We start from the raw sequence: 20,042 nt of genomic DNA on the forward strand, positions 1-20,042 counted from the left end.
GAACACTTGCGGTTTAACTTTCAATTCACACATGCAAAAAAAGGCCTTTACATTTGTTATTTTAATGGCTAAGTTTTTTGGAATCAGTTTAATGGGGCGCTTTTTTGAAGTCTTACCTGCATATCTGCAACCACAGCTACGACGCAACTCATAGACATCTACAAAGAGGCAGTTGTCCTCACGGCTGCTCGTAGCACACACAAAGACACTATATTGATGGCGTCCAAGGCGCTGCACACCGTGTCTCATGAAATCTAGCAGTACACTAATTTTCCTATAATCAAGGAATGGGGCGCCATCCTTAGTATAGCTTTTGAAGTACAGGTTCAGTTAAGTTTATCACCTCCGAGACCCATATTCCAAAAGGAAACATTGCGAATCCTTTAGGGTGCGATTGACGTTATTCTATACAATTCGTTACTCCAATATGAAAATTGTAAATATTCACTAACACGTTCCGTCTACTCTTTTTTTCCTATACCCCCAGTGCCTAAAGCGTGGAGCAACAAAGGTGAGTGCAGTTGCGTCTATCGACGAGTTTCCAGCTGAACCTTTAAAGGAACGGTGTTAAGAGTGTATGTGATTCACTTCTTGCAGGAAAACAACACCGTAGACATTGTGAAGTTCAACAAGGTAAGTTTGAAGAGCTGCTTCTGCTCACATTCGGCTTAAAACTATATATGAGCAATTTTACTTTTTATTACCTTACATCCGCTTTATAATGTTGTCCTGGAAGCTAGCATCGGCAAAAAAGCGTTCGTTTTAATTGCGAAGCCACTCGATGGTGCATCATTATATGGTTTAATGGAAACCCTATGTCACTTGAGAGATAGAGGTAAATGTTCTAATGAAAAATCTTGCGATATAGTGGAATGCTTGGCCAGTTGGTACAACATAATGCTGAAATGTATGAGCGCACAAGGTAGAAGGAAAAGCACTCGACAGGAAAGCCGCTCACTTACAACTCAAATTTTATTAGAAAACATTCATTGCAGGAGAACACAAACGCGCTGGCGCAACCAACTATCACTTAAAGGTTCCACCCCCCCCCCTCTTCCAAAAGAAAAGAAGGTATACGTTTATGTACTTCAACAGCTCAAAAAATACACCTCTTTTTCACTTATTGCTACCGAACGAACACTGTTACACGTGCTTCCATTTGCCCTAATCTGTTCTGCTTCCATGATTTCTCTAGTCAGTTTGTGCTTTGATTTGACCAGAATTCTTATGCTGCCAAACTGCGGATCGCACTCACAATCCCTGCAGTGCATTGACAAGTGCGTGCCACCTGTGAGAACTTTCCAAGGACGTCGCATGTTCTCGGAGTCGATCATTTAAACAACGTCCAGCCCTGCCGATGTACACTTTTCCCCAGCTCAAGAAGATTATGTACACAACCACTGGAATACACAGTACAAACAGCGTGGCATGTTTAGTGCAACCGCTCTTGTTCACCGTTCTATGATTTCCTATCATGGGGCACAGTTTTGCCAGCTTGCAGAGAGCCGCGAGAACAACGTGTACTCCGAGCTTGCGCCCAATCTTCATCAAGGAGTACGAAATCTTGTGCACATAGGGCATAGCTACAACCGTTTTTGTTGGCCTTGTTTTCGCCATGTTGGCGGTACTTAACCTCTTTAAATTCTTTAACATGCTGCTGCCTACTGCCACAAGCAAGCTGTCTGGGCAACCCGACCTTAGTAATCGTCTTACTTGATTCCGGAAACTGCGTTCCACTTTTAAGGACATGATTTGCTTAATGATGAACTAAGGCAGGAATTAGCTGTCGTCTTTTTCACTAGCTTGCTGTGAGAAGAGTCGAAGAGCAACAGGCCCTTCTTTGACCGTGGAGAAAACTCTCAGCAAACGTGACCAACTGCACTGAAATCAATGTTAAGACTTAAAAACAGCAAAACTACAAGGCTGGTTGTTCATGTGTGAATGACAATGAAGTTGTGCATTGTTTAGAACAACCCAAGATGTTGGTTACTACTGAACTGGGTGAACAGTTATCCTCTATGTTTAACATCACTAGGAAGTCATAAACATATCTGTAGACATTAACTACAGGTTGTCCCACGAGCTCATGTGGCTTCCGGTCAGATTTTGCTAAGAATATTTCACAAAGCACAGGGGTCACACAGGGCCCAATGCGTATGCCCTTGCTTTAGATAACTGTCAAATTATCCAACTTCACAACGGTTGCACACAAGTAGCACTGAAGTAGCTCGATAAAATTATCTACATTAATTAGTGCATTGTTTTGAAAGTTTACTACCCCGAAAGAGTCAATGGCCTTACGTGTAGTTTTAAACAGTTTATCGTGCGGGACAGAATAAATCAATTCTTCGACATCAACCGAAAAACAATACCCAGCACCACACATGCCTCACAACAGGTCTTTCACCAGTACGTCTGAACACTTCAGTTTAAAGGGGTCATCAGGAGCCAATAGGTTCAGGTGTCGTTGCAGTTAGAAGCTCACGAGATGCTACCAACACCCCTTTTCAGTGACAATGGCTCGTAGGGGACACATGACTTTATGTGTCATGGCCAAAAAGAATGCTTCTAAAATATCAAATTTGCAAGATTTCAGTGCTATCTGTGTGCAATCGTTCTAAAGTTTGATGATTTGACAGTTGTCCAAAGGAAGGGCGTATGCATTGGGTCCTGTGTGGCCTCTGTGCTTTGTGAATTATTCTTGGCAAAATTTGACCGGAAGCTACTACATCAGCTCGTGGGACAACCTATAGTTAATGTCTACAGATATGTTGACGACCTCCTAGCGATGTGAAACATAGAGGATAACTGTTCACCCACTTCAGTAGGAACCAACAACTTGGGGTGTTCTAAACAATGCACAAGTTCAATGTCATTCACACATGAAAAACCAGCCAGAGAGGCTTTGCAGTTTTCAGATCTTAACATTGATTTCAGTGCAGTTGGTTACGTTTGCTGGGAGTTTTCCCCACGGTCAAAAAAGGGCCTGTTGCCCTTCGAATCTTCTCACAGCAAGCTAGTGAAAAAGGCGACACCTAATTCCTGCCTTAGTTCATCACTCAGCAAATCATGTCCATAAAAATGGAACGCAGTTTCCGGAATCAAGTAAGACACCTGCTCAGGTCGTGTTACCCGGACAGCTTGCTTGTGGCAGTAGGCAGTACCATGCTAAAGAGGTTAAAGAGGTTAAGTACCGCCAACATGGCGAAAACAAGGCCAACAAAAACGGTTGTAGCTATGCCCTATGTGCACAAGATTTCATACTCCTTGATGAAGATTGGGCGCAAGCACGGAGTACACGTTGCTGTCAAGGCTCCCTGCAAGCTGGCAAAACTGTGCCCCATGATAGGAAATCATAGAACGGTGAACAAGAGCGGTTGCACTAAAAAAACATGCCACGCTGTTTGTACTGTGTATTCCAATGGTTGTGTACATAATCTCCTCGAGCTGCGGAAAAGTGTACATCGGCTGGGCTGGACGTTGTTTAAATGATCGACTCCGAGAACATGCGACGTCCTTGAAGGTTCTCGCAAGTGGCACGCACTTTTCAATGCACTGCAAGGATTGTGGGTGCGATCCGCAGATTGGCAGCATGAGAATTCTTGGCAAATCAAAGCACAAACTGACCAGAGAAATCATGGAAGCAGAACAGATTAGGGCGAATGAAAGCACGTGTATCAGTGTTCTTTTGGTATCAATAAGTGAAAAAGAGGTGTCTTTTTGAGCTGTTGAAGTAGATAAACGTATATCTTCTTTTCTTTTGGGGGAGGGGGGTGGAACCTTGAAGTGATAGTTGGTAGCACCTGCGCGTTTGTGTTTTTGTGCAATGAATGTTTTCTAATAATATTTCAGTTGTAAGTGAGCGTTTTTCCTGTCGAGTGTTTTTCCTTCTACCTTGTGCGCTCATATATTTCCACATTAAAGCTTGCGATGTTAGCCTGGCTGTTTGCCTGAAATGCTACTGCAGGTGCAGGATGATGATTATGAGGTATACACAGATAACCTCATAACACATAAACCACCCCTCACCGCACCTCACAAACACAGTTTGGGAAGTTCCGTTCATGCTCGTGACCCGCACGAAAGATTACTGTGCAGATTACTATTACACATTACTATGCAGCTTAAAGACCTCCTTACGGGTGGGCTTTGGAGCTGCCATATTGATGTATTCGTAGACCAATAAAAAAATTTGGGTTGGTGCATTCTACGTTTAATGACCTTACTTATTCATGTCACGATACAAGATACCACGAAAGCATTCACTTAACACTCTCATGATCACGGTGCCCATGTACCCGATGTATAATTGTCAATATCTGCATACCATTTTCTTCTTTTCGATGTTCACGGCTGTCAATATCTGAATTTGTGAATACTCGTAGTTCCAGACGAATTGAAAAACACATGGTCGCAATTATCGAAACAATAAGTGCATTGACAACATATTACCCAGGAGCCCATACCCAGATTCACACTTCAGTACTGGTGCATGCGTACTGATTACGCAAACATGAATATAATTTTTTAGTTTTCAACCATTTCGTTAGTGCTCCTAGAAACACGTATCATTTGTTTCAGTGCTTAGTACACTGAGACGCCTGATCTCCATGGTTGGTTCATTTCGAAGAAATTTGAACATTAATATGGACACGTTATTGTTATACTCCACAAACTTATACTGAAAAGTAACCGCCATTTGGTGTGAAAGCATTTACTACTCTTTTATGGTGCCACTTTTCGACAAAAGTTATGCTTTTCAAGTGAAATCTGCGTGTGTGTATTCGATGACACAGCGTCTTAAAACGCAGATAAAACGAAGGGCCTCAATCGGTGCGGCAGCTTTAACTATAATAATGCAAAAAAGTAACAAGCCATCTATTGTATGCAGTTTCTATTCTGCGTGAAGTCTAGCACGTTGGCTTCGCAATTTCTACCAGTAGCGTAATCATCATTTATTCATAGCATCGCCTGTTGTTGTTCTCGGTCGCAGTGTGCTCGAGACCTGTACGACCGCGTCCAGTCGAATATTACAGATCACCTGCGCATCAGGGACGTAGGTGAGCTGGGCACTGCGTTGCGAAACCTTTCCTCCCTTCACCGACTGAACGGCAACATCGTCAAGAACCTGGAAGCTTTGCAGAACAGCTTCCAGAGGCTGCGACTGCCACATTCTGGTGGCGCACAAGGCACCGAACCCTTGCAGCGAACATTGCAGTCGGCCAGCGAAGCGTTTCGCAACATGTCCAAGTCGGTGACATCAGGTGCCGCTCTGCAGACAGTGGTACATAACTTCAACCGAACGTTGCAGACATTCAACAGCATAGCCACGGCAGGCGTGAATGCCATGACGCCCACGGCCAATCAGCTCATGCACCGCTTTCAGGTTGGTGAGAAGAATGCAGTAATGTTAACCAAAGACGTTCACTGGCGTAGCTAGTGCAGTAGTAGCGTTGGGAGAGGACTTCAGCCCCCCCCCCCCCTGGTTTGGAAATTTTGTATGTGTGGAAATGTACCTGAAAACATGCAAACGAACGCGTGAAACGCGTTTGTTTGCATGTTTTCGCGTGAAAGCGTGAAACGCGTGAAATCAATCTTTCATCCAGCAACAAAATTTCTGGCTATACTACTGTTGAGGTCATACAGATTTGTTGGCGGACAGTAATCCTTGCATTTATAAAAAGGCACATCATAAAGGTCGCCACGCAAGCCCATAACGGGTGTATACTTGAAAAATTGTTTCTATATGTTTATTGCAGTAGCGAATAAATGAACAATCTCAGCTGGATATTACCTCTGGCATCGGCGTCGGCGTTGGCATCGCTATTACTTACTGTATATGTATACGGATTTATCTATATAAAAAGGCAAGAAAGAAATAATAATCTACCAAAATACTTTAGCTCCCGGAATTGAATGTGAGACCTCTAAATTGTGAGTGCGATGCGTTAGCCACTGAGCCACAAAGAAGCACCTCCTTCAACCTTCAAAAGGCATATCTACCATTTAATGCTGTTGATGGGCATCTCGGGGGGAACTGTCGTGTTTTCAGCCTTACCAGTGAGATGGCGTCATAGGACGCATCGTCCCATCGTGTCGGCGCGCTCTTAGATCTCACGCATACTTTGCCCTGTGTAAAGGGGGTAGGTTTGACGCGTGTGCTTGCTTATCTCGCAGTGCGGAGGGTTGCACGTCTTGGCTGGAGTTTGGCTTTCATCGGAATGATTCTGCTGTTGTTACCGGGCGCATCGCTGCAATTGTTGCACAGTCTCCGTTTGCGAAAAGGGCGCGCTTTTCAGACACAACGAAGTAACAACTGAGACGCTTATTTGCGTTCATGTGTACCTGTGAGTACGTTTCGTGCGGCATTTGTGCGTGAGAAACGCGGGGCACGTTTTGATCTGCTTGCCATTCTTAGCACGACCTTCCATCCTGTTGCTATCGCGTTCATTCTTCGCCTTTGCGGCAAAGCTGTGACTTTTTTGTTGTATGCTGCAGATTATCCGGTCAACGTATGCTGTACGTCCTGGTTCAAAGGGATTCGGTACGTCTGGTAGGCGTAACAAGCCTTCCTGTGACACATAGCTTGAGAAATCAGTGAACCCGTTAGCTATACGTGTCTTGGAGCGACAAGCACGAAAACAGCTTTGTGCTAACACCACCAATCTCCCTAGACTTTATAGACCTAATTATTCAGTATCTCATGCGGATTTCTTCATAGCGGTTTGGAAACATATTTAGAAAAACGGAATATTCCTCTTCTAAAATGCCTGTCTCCTTCCTGTGACTTCCTCAGGTCACTTTTAACCATGTGCTTGTCACCCATTTTTTCTGAATTTGACGACGTCTTGTTCCCGCAAAAGAGCGAAATTTGTATAGGGTCCAGTATGAACCTGGTTTGGCGCCAGATTTTCCTTTCAATATTTGTCAACCCTTCTCCAACTTCTTAATTAAAAATAAAGTGCACAAAGTCTTAAGGTATGTTGTTTATTTCTTTATTTCATTAAATTGAAGAACCTAGCTAACAGAGAAATCGTAAAATGTGATCTTTTAAACTCATACAAAACATGCAGTAATGTTTGAGATTGACCCAAGAGACTGCCATCAGGGCACGCGATAAAGTTTTTAGATTTTAAGCTAATCTTTTCAAACACAATACAATCGTCTTGGATATATTAACTGCGAAAGATAATACTAAATAAAAATCAAAAAACGAAGTTTGCACTGAGCCGTGTGAGGCTTTACAGAGTGAAACTGGAGTATTTGAAGACTAATCTGATTGCTTGTAGGTTATTTGTAGACCTAAAATAGATGACGTTTTCCTTTCTGAGCGATAGCTGCGCTGTAGCTACGCGATGCTAGGTTATTTCTATACGTTGAATTGTGAGCGCATACAGGTTAGAGCGCAAACAGTCACAGTCACAGACACGACACGTGCACGTTGTCGTTGGCGTGGACATTCCATTGCGTCGCAGTCATCTCGTAGCCGTCGTTTTCTTTCTAATTCTCTAGCATTCTCTCGTTTTACGTATACGGTTCACCACCATTGCTTCGCAATCGTTTGTTGCCAATTGTTGCGTTGTTCGTAATATTGTAGCAATACTAAAGCAAAAACGCCTATAAAACAAACCTATTCATTAGGGTGAACCTGTGCCCACAAGTAAAGTAACTTTGTGAAAAGCGCGAGTCCGTCGAACACCAAAGAAATCTCAGAACACCTCTTCTTTTCCTTCACCAGAACCCCGAGCGGGTGACGCCTGCGAGCTCGGTGTGGCCGGGTGTTCTTTCAGCCATGGTCTCTGATCGGCATGGTGAAGAGCGCTCTATTTAAAAGCGACCAATATATCGCGACATTATTGCGTCATAAATTATATGGACACTCTCGACTGGATATTCCCGTCGGCTTCGACCATCGTTCACCGTATATGTATATGTATTTATGTATACGGAAACACACACAAAAAAGAAAAAAATTCAAGAAAGAAAAACTTCAGCGCGCGCAATCGAACGTCCGATCTCCGAATTTTGAGTTCGAGGCGTTAGCCACCAAGCCACGAAGGAGCACCTCCTTGACCGTTCAAATGGCAAGCTATTTATATCTACTACTTACCGCTGGCGATGGGCATCTCGGGAGAACTGCTGTCGTGGTTTCAGCATTACCTTTGTGGGGTTTAACGTCCCAAAACCCCCATATGATTATGAGAGACGCCGTAGTGGAGGGCTCCGGAAATTTTGACCACCTGGGGTTCTTTAACGTGCACCCAAATCTGAGTACACGGACCTACAACATTTCCGCCTCCAACGAAAATGCAGCCGCCGCAGCCGGGATTTGAACCCGCGACCTGCGGGTCAGCAGCCGAGTACCTTAGCCACTAGACCACCGCGGTGGGGCGTGTTTTCAGCATTACCAGAGAGATGGCGCAATGAGCACGCGTCACCACATCGTCTCGACGCGGCGGCGCGCGCTCTCATCTCCCACCCGTATTTTGTCCCGTGAGAAGGAACTCTCACTCGTGCGCTCACTTATCTCGCAGTGGAAAAAATGTACGTTTTGGGCTTTCACCGGATTGATTCTGTGGTATTTACCCGGTGCACAATGGCCACTGCCCTTATTGCACACTCTCCGTTTGCGAAAAGAGCATGCTTTTCTGAGTCATTGAAGTAACTACTGAGACGCTTATTCACGTTCATCGGTAGCTATGAATACCTTTCGTGCGTTATTTGTGCGTGAGAAACGCGGGCACGTTTCGATCTGCTTGACATTCTACGCGTGACCTTCCAATTCGTTGCTATTGCGTTAAATGTATCGCATTTGTGGAAAAGCTGTTAAGTTTTTGTTTTTTTTTAGTGTAAACTGTGCGTAGGGCGACTTACCCTATTACGGTGGCGTTTTGGCGTTTCTGAATGACGGGTAGTTTTCTTACAGGCTGCACAAGTTTTTGTGGCACATGTCCGTGTTAACTGTTGCGTACTTCCCTGTTGAAGGGTCAATGATGACTTTTGGGATTTACCCGCTTTCTGTGCCGAATATCTGTTCATGATGATGATAGTCTTTTGGTAAGGGGTGAACAAGGAAGAATTTTCTGAACAATCAAAGGGCAATTGTACATTCGCCACATCGCAAGATTTATCGACTGCACAAAAAAATGTCGTGTATCGCATACCACTCTTCTTGTAGTAGAATGCACATAAGGCAGGCGCGCCACCGTGGCAATACTTACTTGAAAGCGCATGACACATCGGCCACTTCAAAAGGAGGTGCCAACTTGCCTGCTCATTACTGAGCGTGTGGTTGCTCTACCATTTTGACATTATTGGTTGGGGACCCGAAAAATCTGTTAGGCAAATAATTGAAGCGTGTGAAATGCAAAAGCATGGACAGGATCTGTGTGTAACCTACATGTTCTAACGAGCGTCCCTTTACTCAGTTAAGGCCAGTTGAGCCCTGGATATAGAGATCCAACCATAGAAGCTCTAACACGAGGTTTTTTGTTTTAGTTAAATAAAGTTTCACTCCTATCTGCAGGAGTGATAGCAGATTTCATTTCATAAAAACCACTTCGTCAACTTAGGTTGCGTGGCGGCGCTGTGCTGAGCTCCGTCAAGTGAAAAGTGGAACTCAAATCAAGGCCTGTACTTTCTTTATCGTTAACGCAAAAAAAATAAGTGGCATTTTCAAAGGAACCGCGATTTGACGGTTTCTTGCGCATGCGCTCATATCTACACGTTTTTAAAGGGCTTTCAACCACACCGAGCTCAAAGGTTAGAAAGTAGTTCATTTCACACCTTTGTTACCTTCCTATACAACCGCCAGCTTCTCTACGCCCTTTAGTTCTGTGGAAAACACGTTGAATGTCAGCACTGAGCGTCGAACTAGTCAGTATTTCGCACTTTTCAATTGCACGCTCCTATATCAGGCTTGCGCAATCGCAAACTATGAAAAAATCATAGCTCCGCCACCATGGCGACTCAATGAATATGATAGCAACTTGTGACAAATTTCGCTCACAAATGGCTGTCTAAGCAGACATAGCAAATTGAATGCAGTGTTATTATTGGAACACGGCTGTCATTCGAAACGCGAGCCGAACCGGACTACTTGGAGGAGCAAATGTGAAGTTTCTGCACCTCTGCAGCTTTCCTTTCGTAGCCAATAAAAGTTGTCCGTGAGTATAACAACGTCTACCGCTCGACACTTAACGGGCTGTTAAAACAAAATGGACGCACTAAACTTAATCACAAGTACAGATGAGTGAAAACTAACAAGGGTCCCAGTTGTTATACTTCGCTGTGTATGAAAAGCACGCGCTCTCTTCGCAAACGGGGTCTATGTAGTGAGTGAAGTGCTAATTTAGGGCCTGCAGCGACTAACGCAATCGCTCCGGTGAAAGCCTGAGGCACACGATTCTCCTCACCTGTGGATAAGCACTCGCGAACAAGCATATAACCCCCCTCCCCTAATCGCGGGGCAAAGTACACCTTAAAGATAAGCGCGTGTCGGCGCATCGTGACAAGCTGGGTGCCGAGCGCAGGCGGCTTTTTTTTTTCTTTCTTGGGTGTTCATATATAATAATACGACGAATGACCGCAGCAACGAAAAAAAAACCAGCCGAGACCGTTTATATAATTACCATTGCAATTAAAAAACAAATAGAAATCAGTTTATGGCTCACAATAGTCATTCGCCCGCAGTGGGTATGCGCCACAAGTATGACAGTCCTGCGCAAGAAGGCAGAACGGGCATGCGAAAATATGGCAAAGCAGGGTAGATGACAATTCATAACATGTATTTCTCGTACATCGACCAATGAAGTGCCTATTCCATCCTGACGTCACGTGAACAGCTATAGCGTCACAAATTGTGCTGAAAAATCGGGTAACGCCGCGATACTATGACGCGCTCGAAAGCTCGTATTATCACGGGTTCTTTAGGGCTCATTTAAGGTGCATTAGCTATTTTATTTTGCTTTGTTTGTCACAAGCTCTCACATTCATGATATCATGAATAGCAATTGCGCGTCTTGGTTTTGTCTTCGAGTAAGTATAGCTAATATGTCATCACACTGTTGCTAATTCCACCTTGTGTGCTTGTCAAAATTGTTCTCTTGTGTGCGTGTCTTTCAAGGCTGAGTTCACGGATTTGTCCCCGCTTTCGATAAAGCAAACTTCCGGTGAACCTGTTAAAAAAAATTCCGCCATATCCACGAAGTGAATGATGATGAGTGGGTGAAGCTCCGGAGGTAAACCTGGTAAACCATGAATCCTCTGTACATTTTGCCCACTCGATTTTAATACATCGCTCCCCCTAGCGTACGTCGCCGCACTAAATCGAACGATTGCCTTCAACCAATGACACGCGCCATATGTGACATCATTCCTATTTTATAGGATCTCGCGTCTTTCATCAACTACAAGTACCGCTTTCTAGTTTAACATCTTGCATCTTTTCATCATCAGCTACATGTACCACCATCTAGTAAACACTAAAAGAACTAAACGAGAGGTGGCTACATACAGGATACGGTACCGCCATCTAGTGAACACTGCAAGAACTAAACTAGAGGTGGCTACATACAGGGGATGGTACCGCCATCTAGTGAACACTGCAAGAACTAAACTAGAGGTGGCTACATACAGGCTACAGGGGACGCACAGCCCACGCCCTAAGAAGCTTCGCCCCTAAAAGAACTGTTTCCAATATGCAGTGTGTCCAGGGCCAGCTAACTCAGACCAATATATCCTTTCTTAGAAGTGTAACGAGACTCGAAGATGCAATCGATGGCACTTTGTCGGTGGTATGGCCTCGAGCATACTGGTGAGATAGTTTTCTTTTGTATGCTGAGATAAATCGTGAAAGTCGATTGCCGAAATAGTTACTTGTTTTTTTACTTGCAGCAACCAGGATAACAAAATTTCTATTGCAACTTAGAAGAAAGAAGGTTAGCGAAACTTGCACTAAGGCACGCAACGCTGCCTAACACCAGAGTATAGACACCAAGACGGCTCTGGCTTATCTTTGATTTTACCTTCTGACCTGTCTATTTTATTTATTTAATTCTATTTATTTCGCTACTTCTCGCTCTTTCTATTTTTCCTTCTCTTTTTCTGTTTCTCGCCTTCTATTTGTGTATGTTTGTTTCCCTCTGTTCATTTTTTCCTCTCTCAATTTTCATTCTTTCTCTCTGCGTCTTCTCTTTCTATATTTCTCCACGTGTTTTTTTTCTTTTTAGGCCTTTCCTTTTTTTCCGACTCACGCTCAGTCGCCTTTATCACCCACTTGCCTAGTAAATTATACAAGTATATCTATAATAGAACCCGGTATTGTGGTCTAGTGGATTCGTCTTCTCACCTGCAGGTCACAGGATCGAATTCCGGACGCAAGGAGGGCGTATTTTTGATGGAGGTGAAACTTCTTGAGGCTCGCGTGCTTAATTTAGGCGCACGATAACAAATCGCAGGTGATCAAAATTTTCGGAGCACTTTGCTACGGCGGCTCTCATAATCATGTTGCCACGTGCGTTTATACTGGTGCCCACTTCTTTGCACAGCACCGCCCTTAGCTTATCTACAGTGCGGTATCAGTAGCGCGTTGTTCCGTGGCTCGTGCGCTCGGCATGCTTTCGATAAGATTGGGGACCACGTGAGAAACTGATGCGTATTGGCGAAGTGAGGACGGGCATTCTTTCTGTCGACACTGAACCACACAGGCCGTTTTGAGGTCACTGGCAGTTTTTTTACACAATTGTTTTGGGCACAAGTTGACTCAAATGCAGTTTATTTGTTTTCAAGTCTCCTCGTCACCGTGCTTACGGCGCAAGACCGCCAAGTAAGTGTGACATTTGGTAGAAGTGCTTATGGTGGGAACACCACTTCAAGTCGTGAAACTAGCCCCTTACGCAAAGGCGAACGCATCGAAGCCGTAAAGGTAAAGAACCCGAGAGAAATCCAAACTAGTCGAAGGCGCCTGGGACGGCCCCCGTAGTACGGATTGTTGCGCGACCCTGGACGACACGTGAAACCTCATCTTTCAACAACGATGACGAACACCACTGCTACCGCTACGTTTACTTTTCAACAACCAAAGTAACCACCGAAATTTCATGGCTCCACGTGCGAGGACTCGCCAGAATGGCTGGACAGGTTCGAGAGAGTCGCATTCTATAACAATTGGAAGGAAAAAGACAAGCTGCGTAACGTCTTTTTCTCTCTTGAATAGTCCGCCCTAACATGGTATGAAATGCAGAAGACTTTCTCTGACGACTTGGGACATCTTTAGGAGATGACTGGCATCTACATTCCTACACGCCCACCGTAAGTAACAGGCTGCTCCAGACCCGTCAGCAGCACCCGAATGAGCTTGTAACTGTGTTTGTCGAGGAAATGCGAAAAACTTCCGACACGTGGATGACGATATGACTGAGGTAAACAAACTCCAGTACCTGATGCGAAGCGTGAAGGAACAGCTGTTCGTTGGCCTCATACGTAACCAGCCAAACACAATTGCAGAATTTGTGACAGAGGCGGCAACAAGTAAAAAAAAAAGAAAACACTTCACCTGCGAGCCAGGCAATACAACCGCGGCTTGCCAGCTGTCTCTTCGGGCAACATAGACTTCGATACACTACACGCTCATTGTCTTCGTGTGACCATACAGAATATATTTCAAGAAGAACTTCAGAAATTGCTCCCTGTGGCAAGCCCACACGTCTCACCTCTGACAAGCATCATTCGCGACGAGCTGCATCAGGCGCTCGGAACAGCATTTCCTACCAAGGTGGTCCTGCAGCCAGTGCCACAGCCCGCAGGGATGACTTATGTCGACGCTACACATAGCTAGATGCCTGTAGTCGCGTGCACTGATACGTAAACACCGTCGCCGCCTCCCCGACCCTGCACGCCGTTACCACGAGCGCCGCTTACAAAGTCGACCTATGGCCTATCGAAAAGCCACCGCGAAGAAGGCTGACCTTTGGCGGACACCAAACCGACGCCCATTATGCTTCCACTATAGGGAAGCTGGCCACGTGGTCCGAACATGCCATTGCCACCATATAGGCCTACGGGGCTTCAGCCTCAACGCCCCCTTCTTGGCCAGCGGCCGCATGAATTCGAGGCATATCTGACAAAAATTGAAGGACAAGTGCAGTCTCGCCCCAGGTCGTCTTCACCGCAATCACGCAACGCCCTGTCGCCACACACAGCGTGCTCCTACAGAACAGGAGGGCAATCTCCAAGCCCTCATCAGAGAAACTAACGACAGCGATGTACGAGTTGACGCCGCTTCCCAGTGAACCAAGCAAGACCCTCCAACTGCTACGGCACGAACCAACACTGCAACGCCACGAACCGTTGCCGCGGCGTGACAACTTGGCGTCGTGACGCCACGATCCGATGCTGGGTCACTACGACTTCACAACGCGACAACGCCCAAGTTTCGAAACTTTCACACTACGTAGCCATGACCAGTCCAAGCGACACACCTCAAAATCCATTATTCCTCAACCTCGAAGACGCACGCCAAGTGCCGACTTAGGGCCGGTTCACGCTGGCGGCAAGCAGGCCTCGCCGTTAGACGTTCTCAGGCGGCCGTGCACGGCTGTTTGCTTCGCGCACGTCTGTCGTTCTTCGCCGTTCAAAGAATGGGTCCGAAACCCATTTTTGTGCCGTTTGCAATTTGCCGGAGAGTGGTTTAGCCAATCAGCGACGTAGGAGCGAAATGGCCGAGCCACATCGCTTGCTTTCACCTCTCCGCATTGTGTGGTTCTGCCGCCGGACACTTCGAGCTGCTTCCTTTTTGCTCCGTGGTTTTTACGATATGTCGTACGTGTTGTTCCCAAACTACGTTTCAGCAGTGAATAGAGCATTTTAGCCTGTCCGATATCTTTAAAAAACGCACATAAATTAAAAATGACGTCCCCAAGGCAGGCGTTTGGACAAGTAGCGCCAACAATCCAGTGTTAGCATAACAAACAAACGTGTAATGTGTGCCCTCCGAGATTCAAAAAGGCTTGCTTAAGCCTAGAACGTCAATTATTTGATTATGGTTTTCAGAAACGTTCACGCTAACGCCAGGCTTGCCGCAAGCGGGAACCAGCCCTAATGGTGCGGTGCCGTAGACCGGCAACCAGCGCCGCCCGCAGGAGAGCTGTTAGATTTTCACGGCAAGCTCCTCTGACAAATATGGCTGCTCTTACAAATGCAGTTGTCGACCACCTCGAATCTATCAAGCGGCCGCCGTGCGTTCTTTAGCTCGAAAGCTCCGAACTGATGCTTCCACTGGCTTTAGACTCATGTCCTCTAGCTTCGACAACAAAGTACTCGAATCGATTCGGCACCGTTTTTGAGAACCTTACTCACATAATTGATGTTATGCCTAAAAAAGTATACCCAAATCTTGGAGGGCATACATTACACGTTTGTTTGTTTTTTGGTAACGCTGAATAGCTGGCATTACTTGTTCAAACGCCTGCTTTGGGGACGTCATTTTGAATTGCTGTGTTCTTTTTTGAAATACTGGATAGACGAAAATGCTCTATTCATTGCTAGAACGTAGTCTGAAAACAACACTTACCGAATATCTCGAAAACGGTGGAGCAAGAAGCAAGCAGCTCGAAGAGTTCCGCTGTAGACGCAGACATTGCGCAGAGGCAAAAGCAGACGACGCGGCTCAGCCATGTCGCTCCTTCGTCGCTGATTGGCCAAACCATTCTCCGGCAAATGGCACGATAATGAGTCTTGATCTCGGACCCATTTTTAGAAAGGCAAAAAACGGCAAACGTGCGCGAAGCAAACAGCCGCGCATGACTGCCTGAGACCATCAAATGGCGATGCATGCTTGCCGCTAGCGTAGAGCCGGTTCACGCTAACGGCAAGCACGCTTTAATTACATCGAGGCCGAGCAGATACTCTCGTAACTAACTTCTGTTCTGAGCACAAGCACTTGAATAATAACACGATGGTCGCATTTGTAGAACGTATTGACGAAGTACGAAGCGCATGTATGCTGTCACAATCATTCGACGACCTATGATCGGCCATGAAAGATGACCCGAACTTTGACATCAACCCTGCCCTTCCAAAGCACAAGCAAGAAAAGTTACGCAGCCTTCTTCTTGATTATGCTCATCAAAGATATCCCCAATCGGGCACACGCCGATTGCGAAGCATTGTATAATCACCGACGAATCAGCCCGACCCATCCGCCGGAGCCCATATCGCGTGTCACCTCGAGAGTGCGAAGCAGCCAGAGCACATGTCGAGGAAACGCTTCGCGAAAAAATCATTAAGCCGTCAATCAGCCCGTGGCAGCGCCTCCTCTCTTTTTTCAGTGCCCGGGTGAACGCTCTCTTCAGGTCGTCGAGCGCGCGCTCCGCCTCCGCTCGCCGATGCCGCATGGTGGCGCGGCGCGAGTGGACTACGGGATGCTGGCGCTAAACGGACACGCGTATTGGGAAGCTTGTGAATTTGTGAATTCATGTTTTCATGCTAGTTAATTAGCAGTCCGGTTTCTTGACGGCTTTCTCGGATGCAGGGAGAATGAAAAGTAACACGAAAATAGCGGTGCGCTGTGTTCACCGGGCTCTGTCAGGCCGTGCTACCGGTTCGTTATATGCGTTCGAGTTTTAAAGCAATCGTGTTTTATTTTCTTTTTCAAGCTACTGCAGCCTCATTATTTGCATGGCTCAGTATATATTAAAGCTGTGTATCACTCTGAATGTCATACGGGAAAAAATGATTCACTTTATTTTTCATTTCTCCTTCGTTACAAAAAAAAACTCGCCAGTCCCTTTGTGGATTTTCCTGAGGCAACTGAAAGGCAAAAATTTTCCTCGCTTTGTTCCGATTGAGTGCACTGTATGTTTTCTACTTCCCTCCGGGATCTTTCTGCGCCGAACATGGTTTTCTTACGGCCTCAGGAATTGGAGACAAAGCTAGCTTTCTGCCACTCTGCTTGTTATGCACTGCTCTCATGACCGGCTCATTTCAACCAAACGAAGATGTTATATGATGCCGTCAGGTTATGCGACCTTTCTATAGGTCACAAACATTTGAGGTATGTGACGTCATATGATGAAGTTTTCACGTAATACTGATTTCTTGCATCACTCGTGTTCAAGCTGCCGACGCAAGAAAATTTTCGCTTTTCATGAGGCATCTAGAGCTATCACTTTGATGCAGTATATGGCTGTAGCTCAGTGAAATCGCAGCTACCGCTTTTGTTTGGGGAAGCGTGCTTGCAGTAATTAGGCAGAACCATTGGTCTCCTATTAAATCTTCGTACTACACTGTATATGTAACCGTTATTTAGGACTCGAATATTTTATATAAGTAGTAGTGGTTGAAGACAAGTCACGTTTGGCAACATGACAATTGGCATCGCTATACGGGAGTGCGGTGCATCCGAACAGTCAATAAATGACTCTATCAGTAACAACGCTATCTCGCGATCACTGCCGTATGCCACGATAACATTACGCCCCAAAGCTAAATGGGAGTTCATGGGCACCACACAACCATTCGGCCTCTATTCTGCTCGCTACCGAATCAAAAGGTCAAAGGAAAAGAGAGAAAAAAAAGCTGAGCTGCCGGGTATCAATGCTACAACAATCCGCCCACAAATACACAGACAAGCTCAAACAACTGACCACAGGCAGCATTTTTCAGGCCTTTCACCTTGGCTCAAGTTGAGAGTCTGCAGTAAACTTGCGTCTTTAACAACGGCCGTTCAAAACATAGGCATGATCGCCGAAATCTCGCCGCGTGTGGAGCTGTTCTTGTTTATTTCGCATTTATTTCATTGTTTAAGCCACAAATGATGAAATAACCTGCCATAGTTCTCATTTTCTGGCACTTGCTTTTTCTCGGTGGCAACACATGTCCGGTTTCCGATAGGAACGAATGATGACCTATATCCCTAGAAGCAGTCAAGTGGCATTTAGTGCCATTTAGAGCATAAACTCCTGGCTTGCACATAATGTGCTACGCCAGTATAGAGTAGCGAGCATCTGAAAACATTAGGCACCCAATCTTTTAATATTTGCTTCTGGCAAAGGCTTGTCTCACAAATCGACTTTCAGTTAGTCAAAAATTCAACTCTCAGTCAACTTAACGCCACAGTGACAAAACGATCTTACGCAGATTACTAGCATGAACTATCTAGTAAAGGCCTAGCAGACGACGCGTGAGCGCCTCGATCAAGTAGTCGCGAATGACACATATGCCTTTGAAATGAGATGGGTGTCTAAAACAGCAAGTGCTTTAAGATTCTTGTTTCCAACTTCCCATTACATCTTAAACAATGCGTAGTACAGCTGAAAACCGAGCCATATGGGCAGCTTCGAATGCAGCTGTGCCATTCGTTTCCGCGAGAGACGACGCGGTGGCATCTCTACTCCAGTTGCGGCGCCTGGCGACGAAACGCCGCACTAGCACCGACAGCCGCTTCCCATTGAAATCCGCTCCTTCGCCCGGGCACTGATAAAATAGAGGAGGCGCTGTCCGTGGCCTTCACCTTCATACTTGGGAAGAAGAAAGATGGTACACCGAGGTTCTGCGTCGGTTACCGCAGACTCAACAGCATCACTAAAAAAGATCTGTACCCACTACCGGCGATCGGCGACGCTCTTGACCGATTCTGCAATGGGAAGTATTTTTCCTCAATGGACTTGAAGAGCGTCTATTGGCAGATTCAAGTCGATGAAAGGGACCGGCGAAGACCGTATACATTACACCAGATGGCCTATTCAAATTTAAAATCATGCAACTTAGACTTTGTTCTAGACTTGCCACATTTCAGCGAGTTATGACAGGTTTGGCAAGAATCAAGTGAAAAACCTGTCTCGTTTACCCCGACGACATTGTTGTTTTTGCAGCAAACTTTGAAGAACACATCCCAAGGCTACAGGCAGTACTCGAAACAATTAAATCGTCGGGTCAAACGTTGCAGTCGGAGAAGTACTGCTTTACCTACGAAGAACTTCTGTTTTCAGGCCATGTAGTTAATCGTGACCGCGTACGCCCTGACCACCAGAAAACAGTCGCCGTCGGAAGCTTTCTACTACCCACTGAGAGGAAGACGGTGCAAAAATTTCGGGGACTTTGCGCCTATTACAACCGTTTTGTCCACAACTTCTCACAAATCTCCGAGCCCCTTACTAGTCTTAGAAGAGCCAACGTAAAATATGAGTGGCAGAAACCACAAGAAGACTACTTCCGGGAACTTCAATGACGGCTACAGTCGCCGCCACTATTTGGTCGTCTCGATAAGAACACCGACACCGAGGTTCACACAGACGGAAGGGGCTAGGCCTTGGCACTGTGTTGGTCCAAACAAAGGACGCAGAAGAAGAGGTAATCACTTACGCCAGTAGATCTCTTTCGAAGGCTGAATGCAGTTACTCGACAACCGAAAAAGAGTGTCTGGCCGTCATATAGGCAGTCACAAAATTTCGACCTTATAGATGAAAGTCTGGCCGTTCAAAGTTGTCAGTGACCACTACGCCTTGTACTGGCTCGCCAACCTGAATGACCCATCTGGTCACTTAGTTCATTGGAGCTTACGGCTACAGGAGTTGGACGTAACAAGTAACAGTGGTCTACAAGTCAGGAAGAAAACATTCAGACGCAAACTGCCTGTCAAGAATACCCGTTGAACCAGCTTCGCCTGACGACAATGGTTTTCTCGGGCTAATCAGTGATAGTATTCAGGGCTCGTACGCACAGATCCCGACCTACGCAGTGTCATTGACTTCTTGAAGAGCAACACCGATTCACCACCCAGGCTGTAAAAACGTGTCATCTTGACACTGTGCCTCTGCAATGGCGCACACTGGGAGAACTTCGCACGGAATGGGTCGACATACTTTTTAGTCGTGCCATACAATCTGCAGCAAGAAATTTTCAGGCGTTCCACGATGATACGACCGCCGGACATCTTAGATTTGCTCGTACTTCATTAAGATTCCGGGAAAAATACCACTCACCGCGTCTTAACGCTGACGTTGACCTCTGTGTAAGAACCTGCTGCAATTGTCAAAGCCGCA

General features: G+C 45.8%; 1 protein-coding gene across 1 annotated transcript in view; it reads left to right on the top strand.

Annotated features, from left to right (window-relative positions):
* Window positions 1-20,042, top strand: part of LOC119160989 (uncharacterized) — a 73,160-nt gene that overhangs the window by 38,604 nt on the left and 14,514 nt on the right. The window contains exons 5-7 of the mRNA XM_075880313.1: window positions 488-511; window positions 598-633; window positions 4,994-5,386. Coding sequence (XP_075736428.1) covers window positions 488-511; window positions 598-633; window positions 4,994-5,386 — 453 coding nt within the window. The remainder of the gene's footprint in view (window positions 1-487; window positions 512-597; window positions 634-4,993; window positions 5,387-20,042) is intronic.

Source organism: Rhipicephalus microplus, chromosome X, assembly GCF_043290135.1.
Source record: "Rhipicephalus microplus isolate Deutch F79 chromosome X, USDA_Rmic, whole genome shotgun sequence".
NCBI lineage: Eukaryota > Metazoa > Arthropoda > Arachnida > Ixodida > Ixodidae > Rhipicephalus > Rhipicephalus microplus.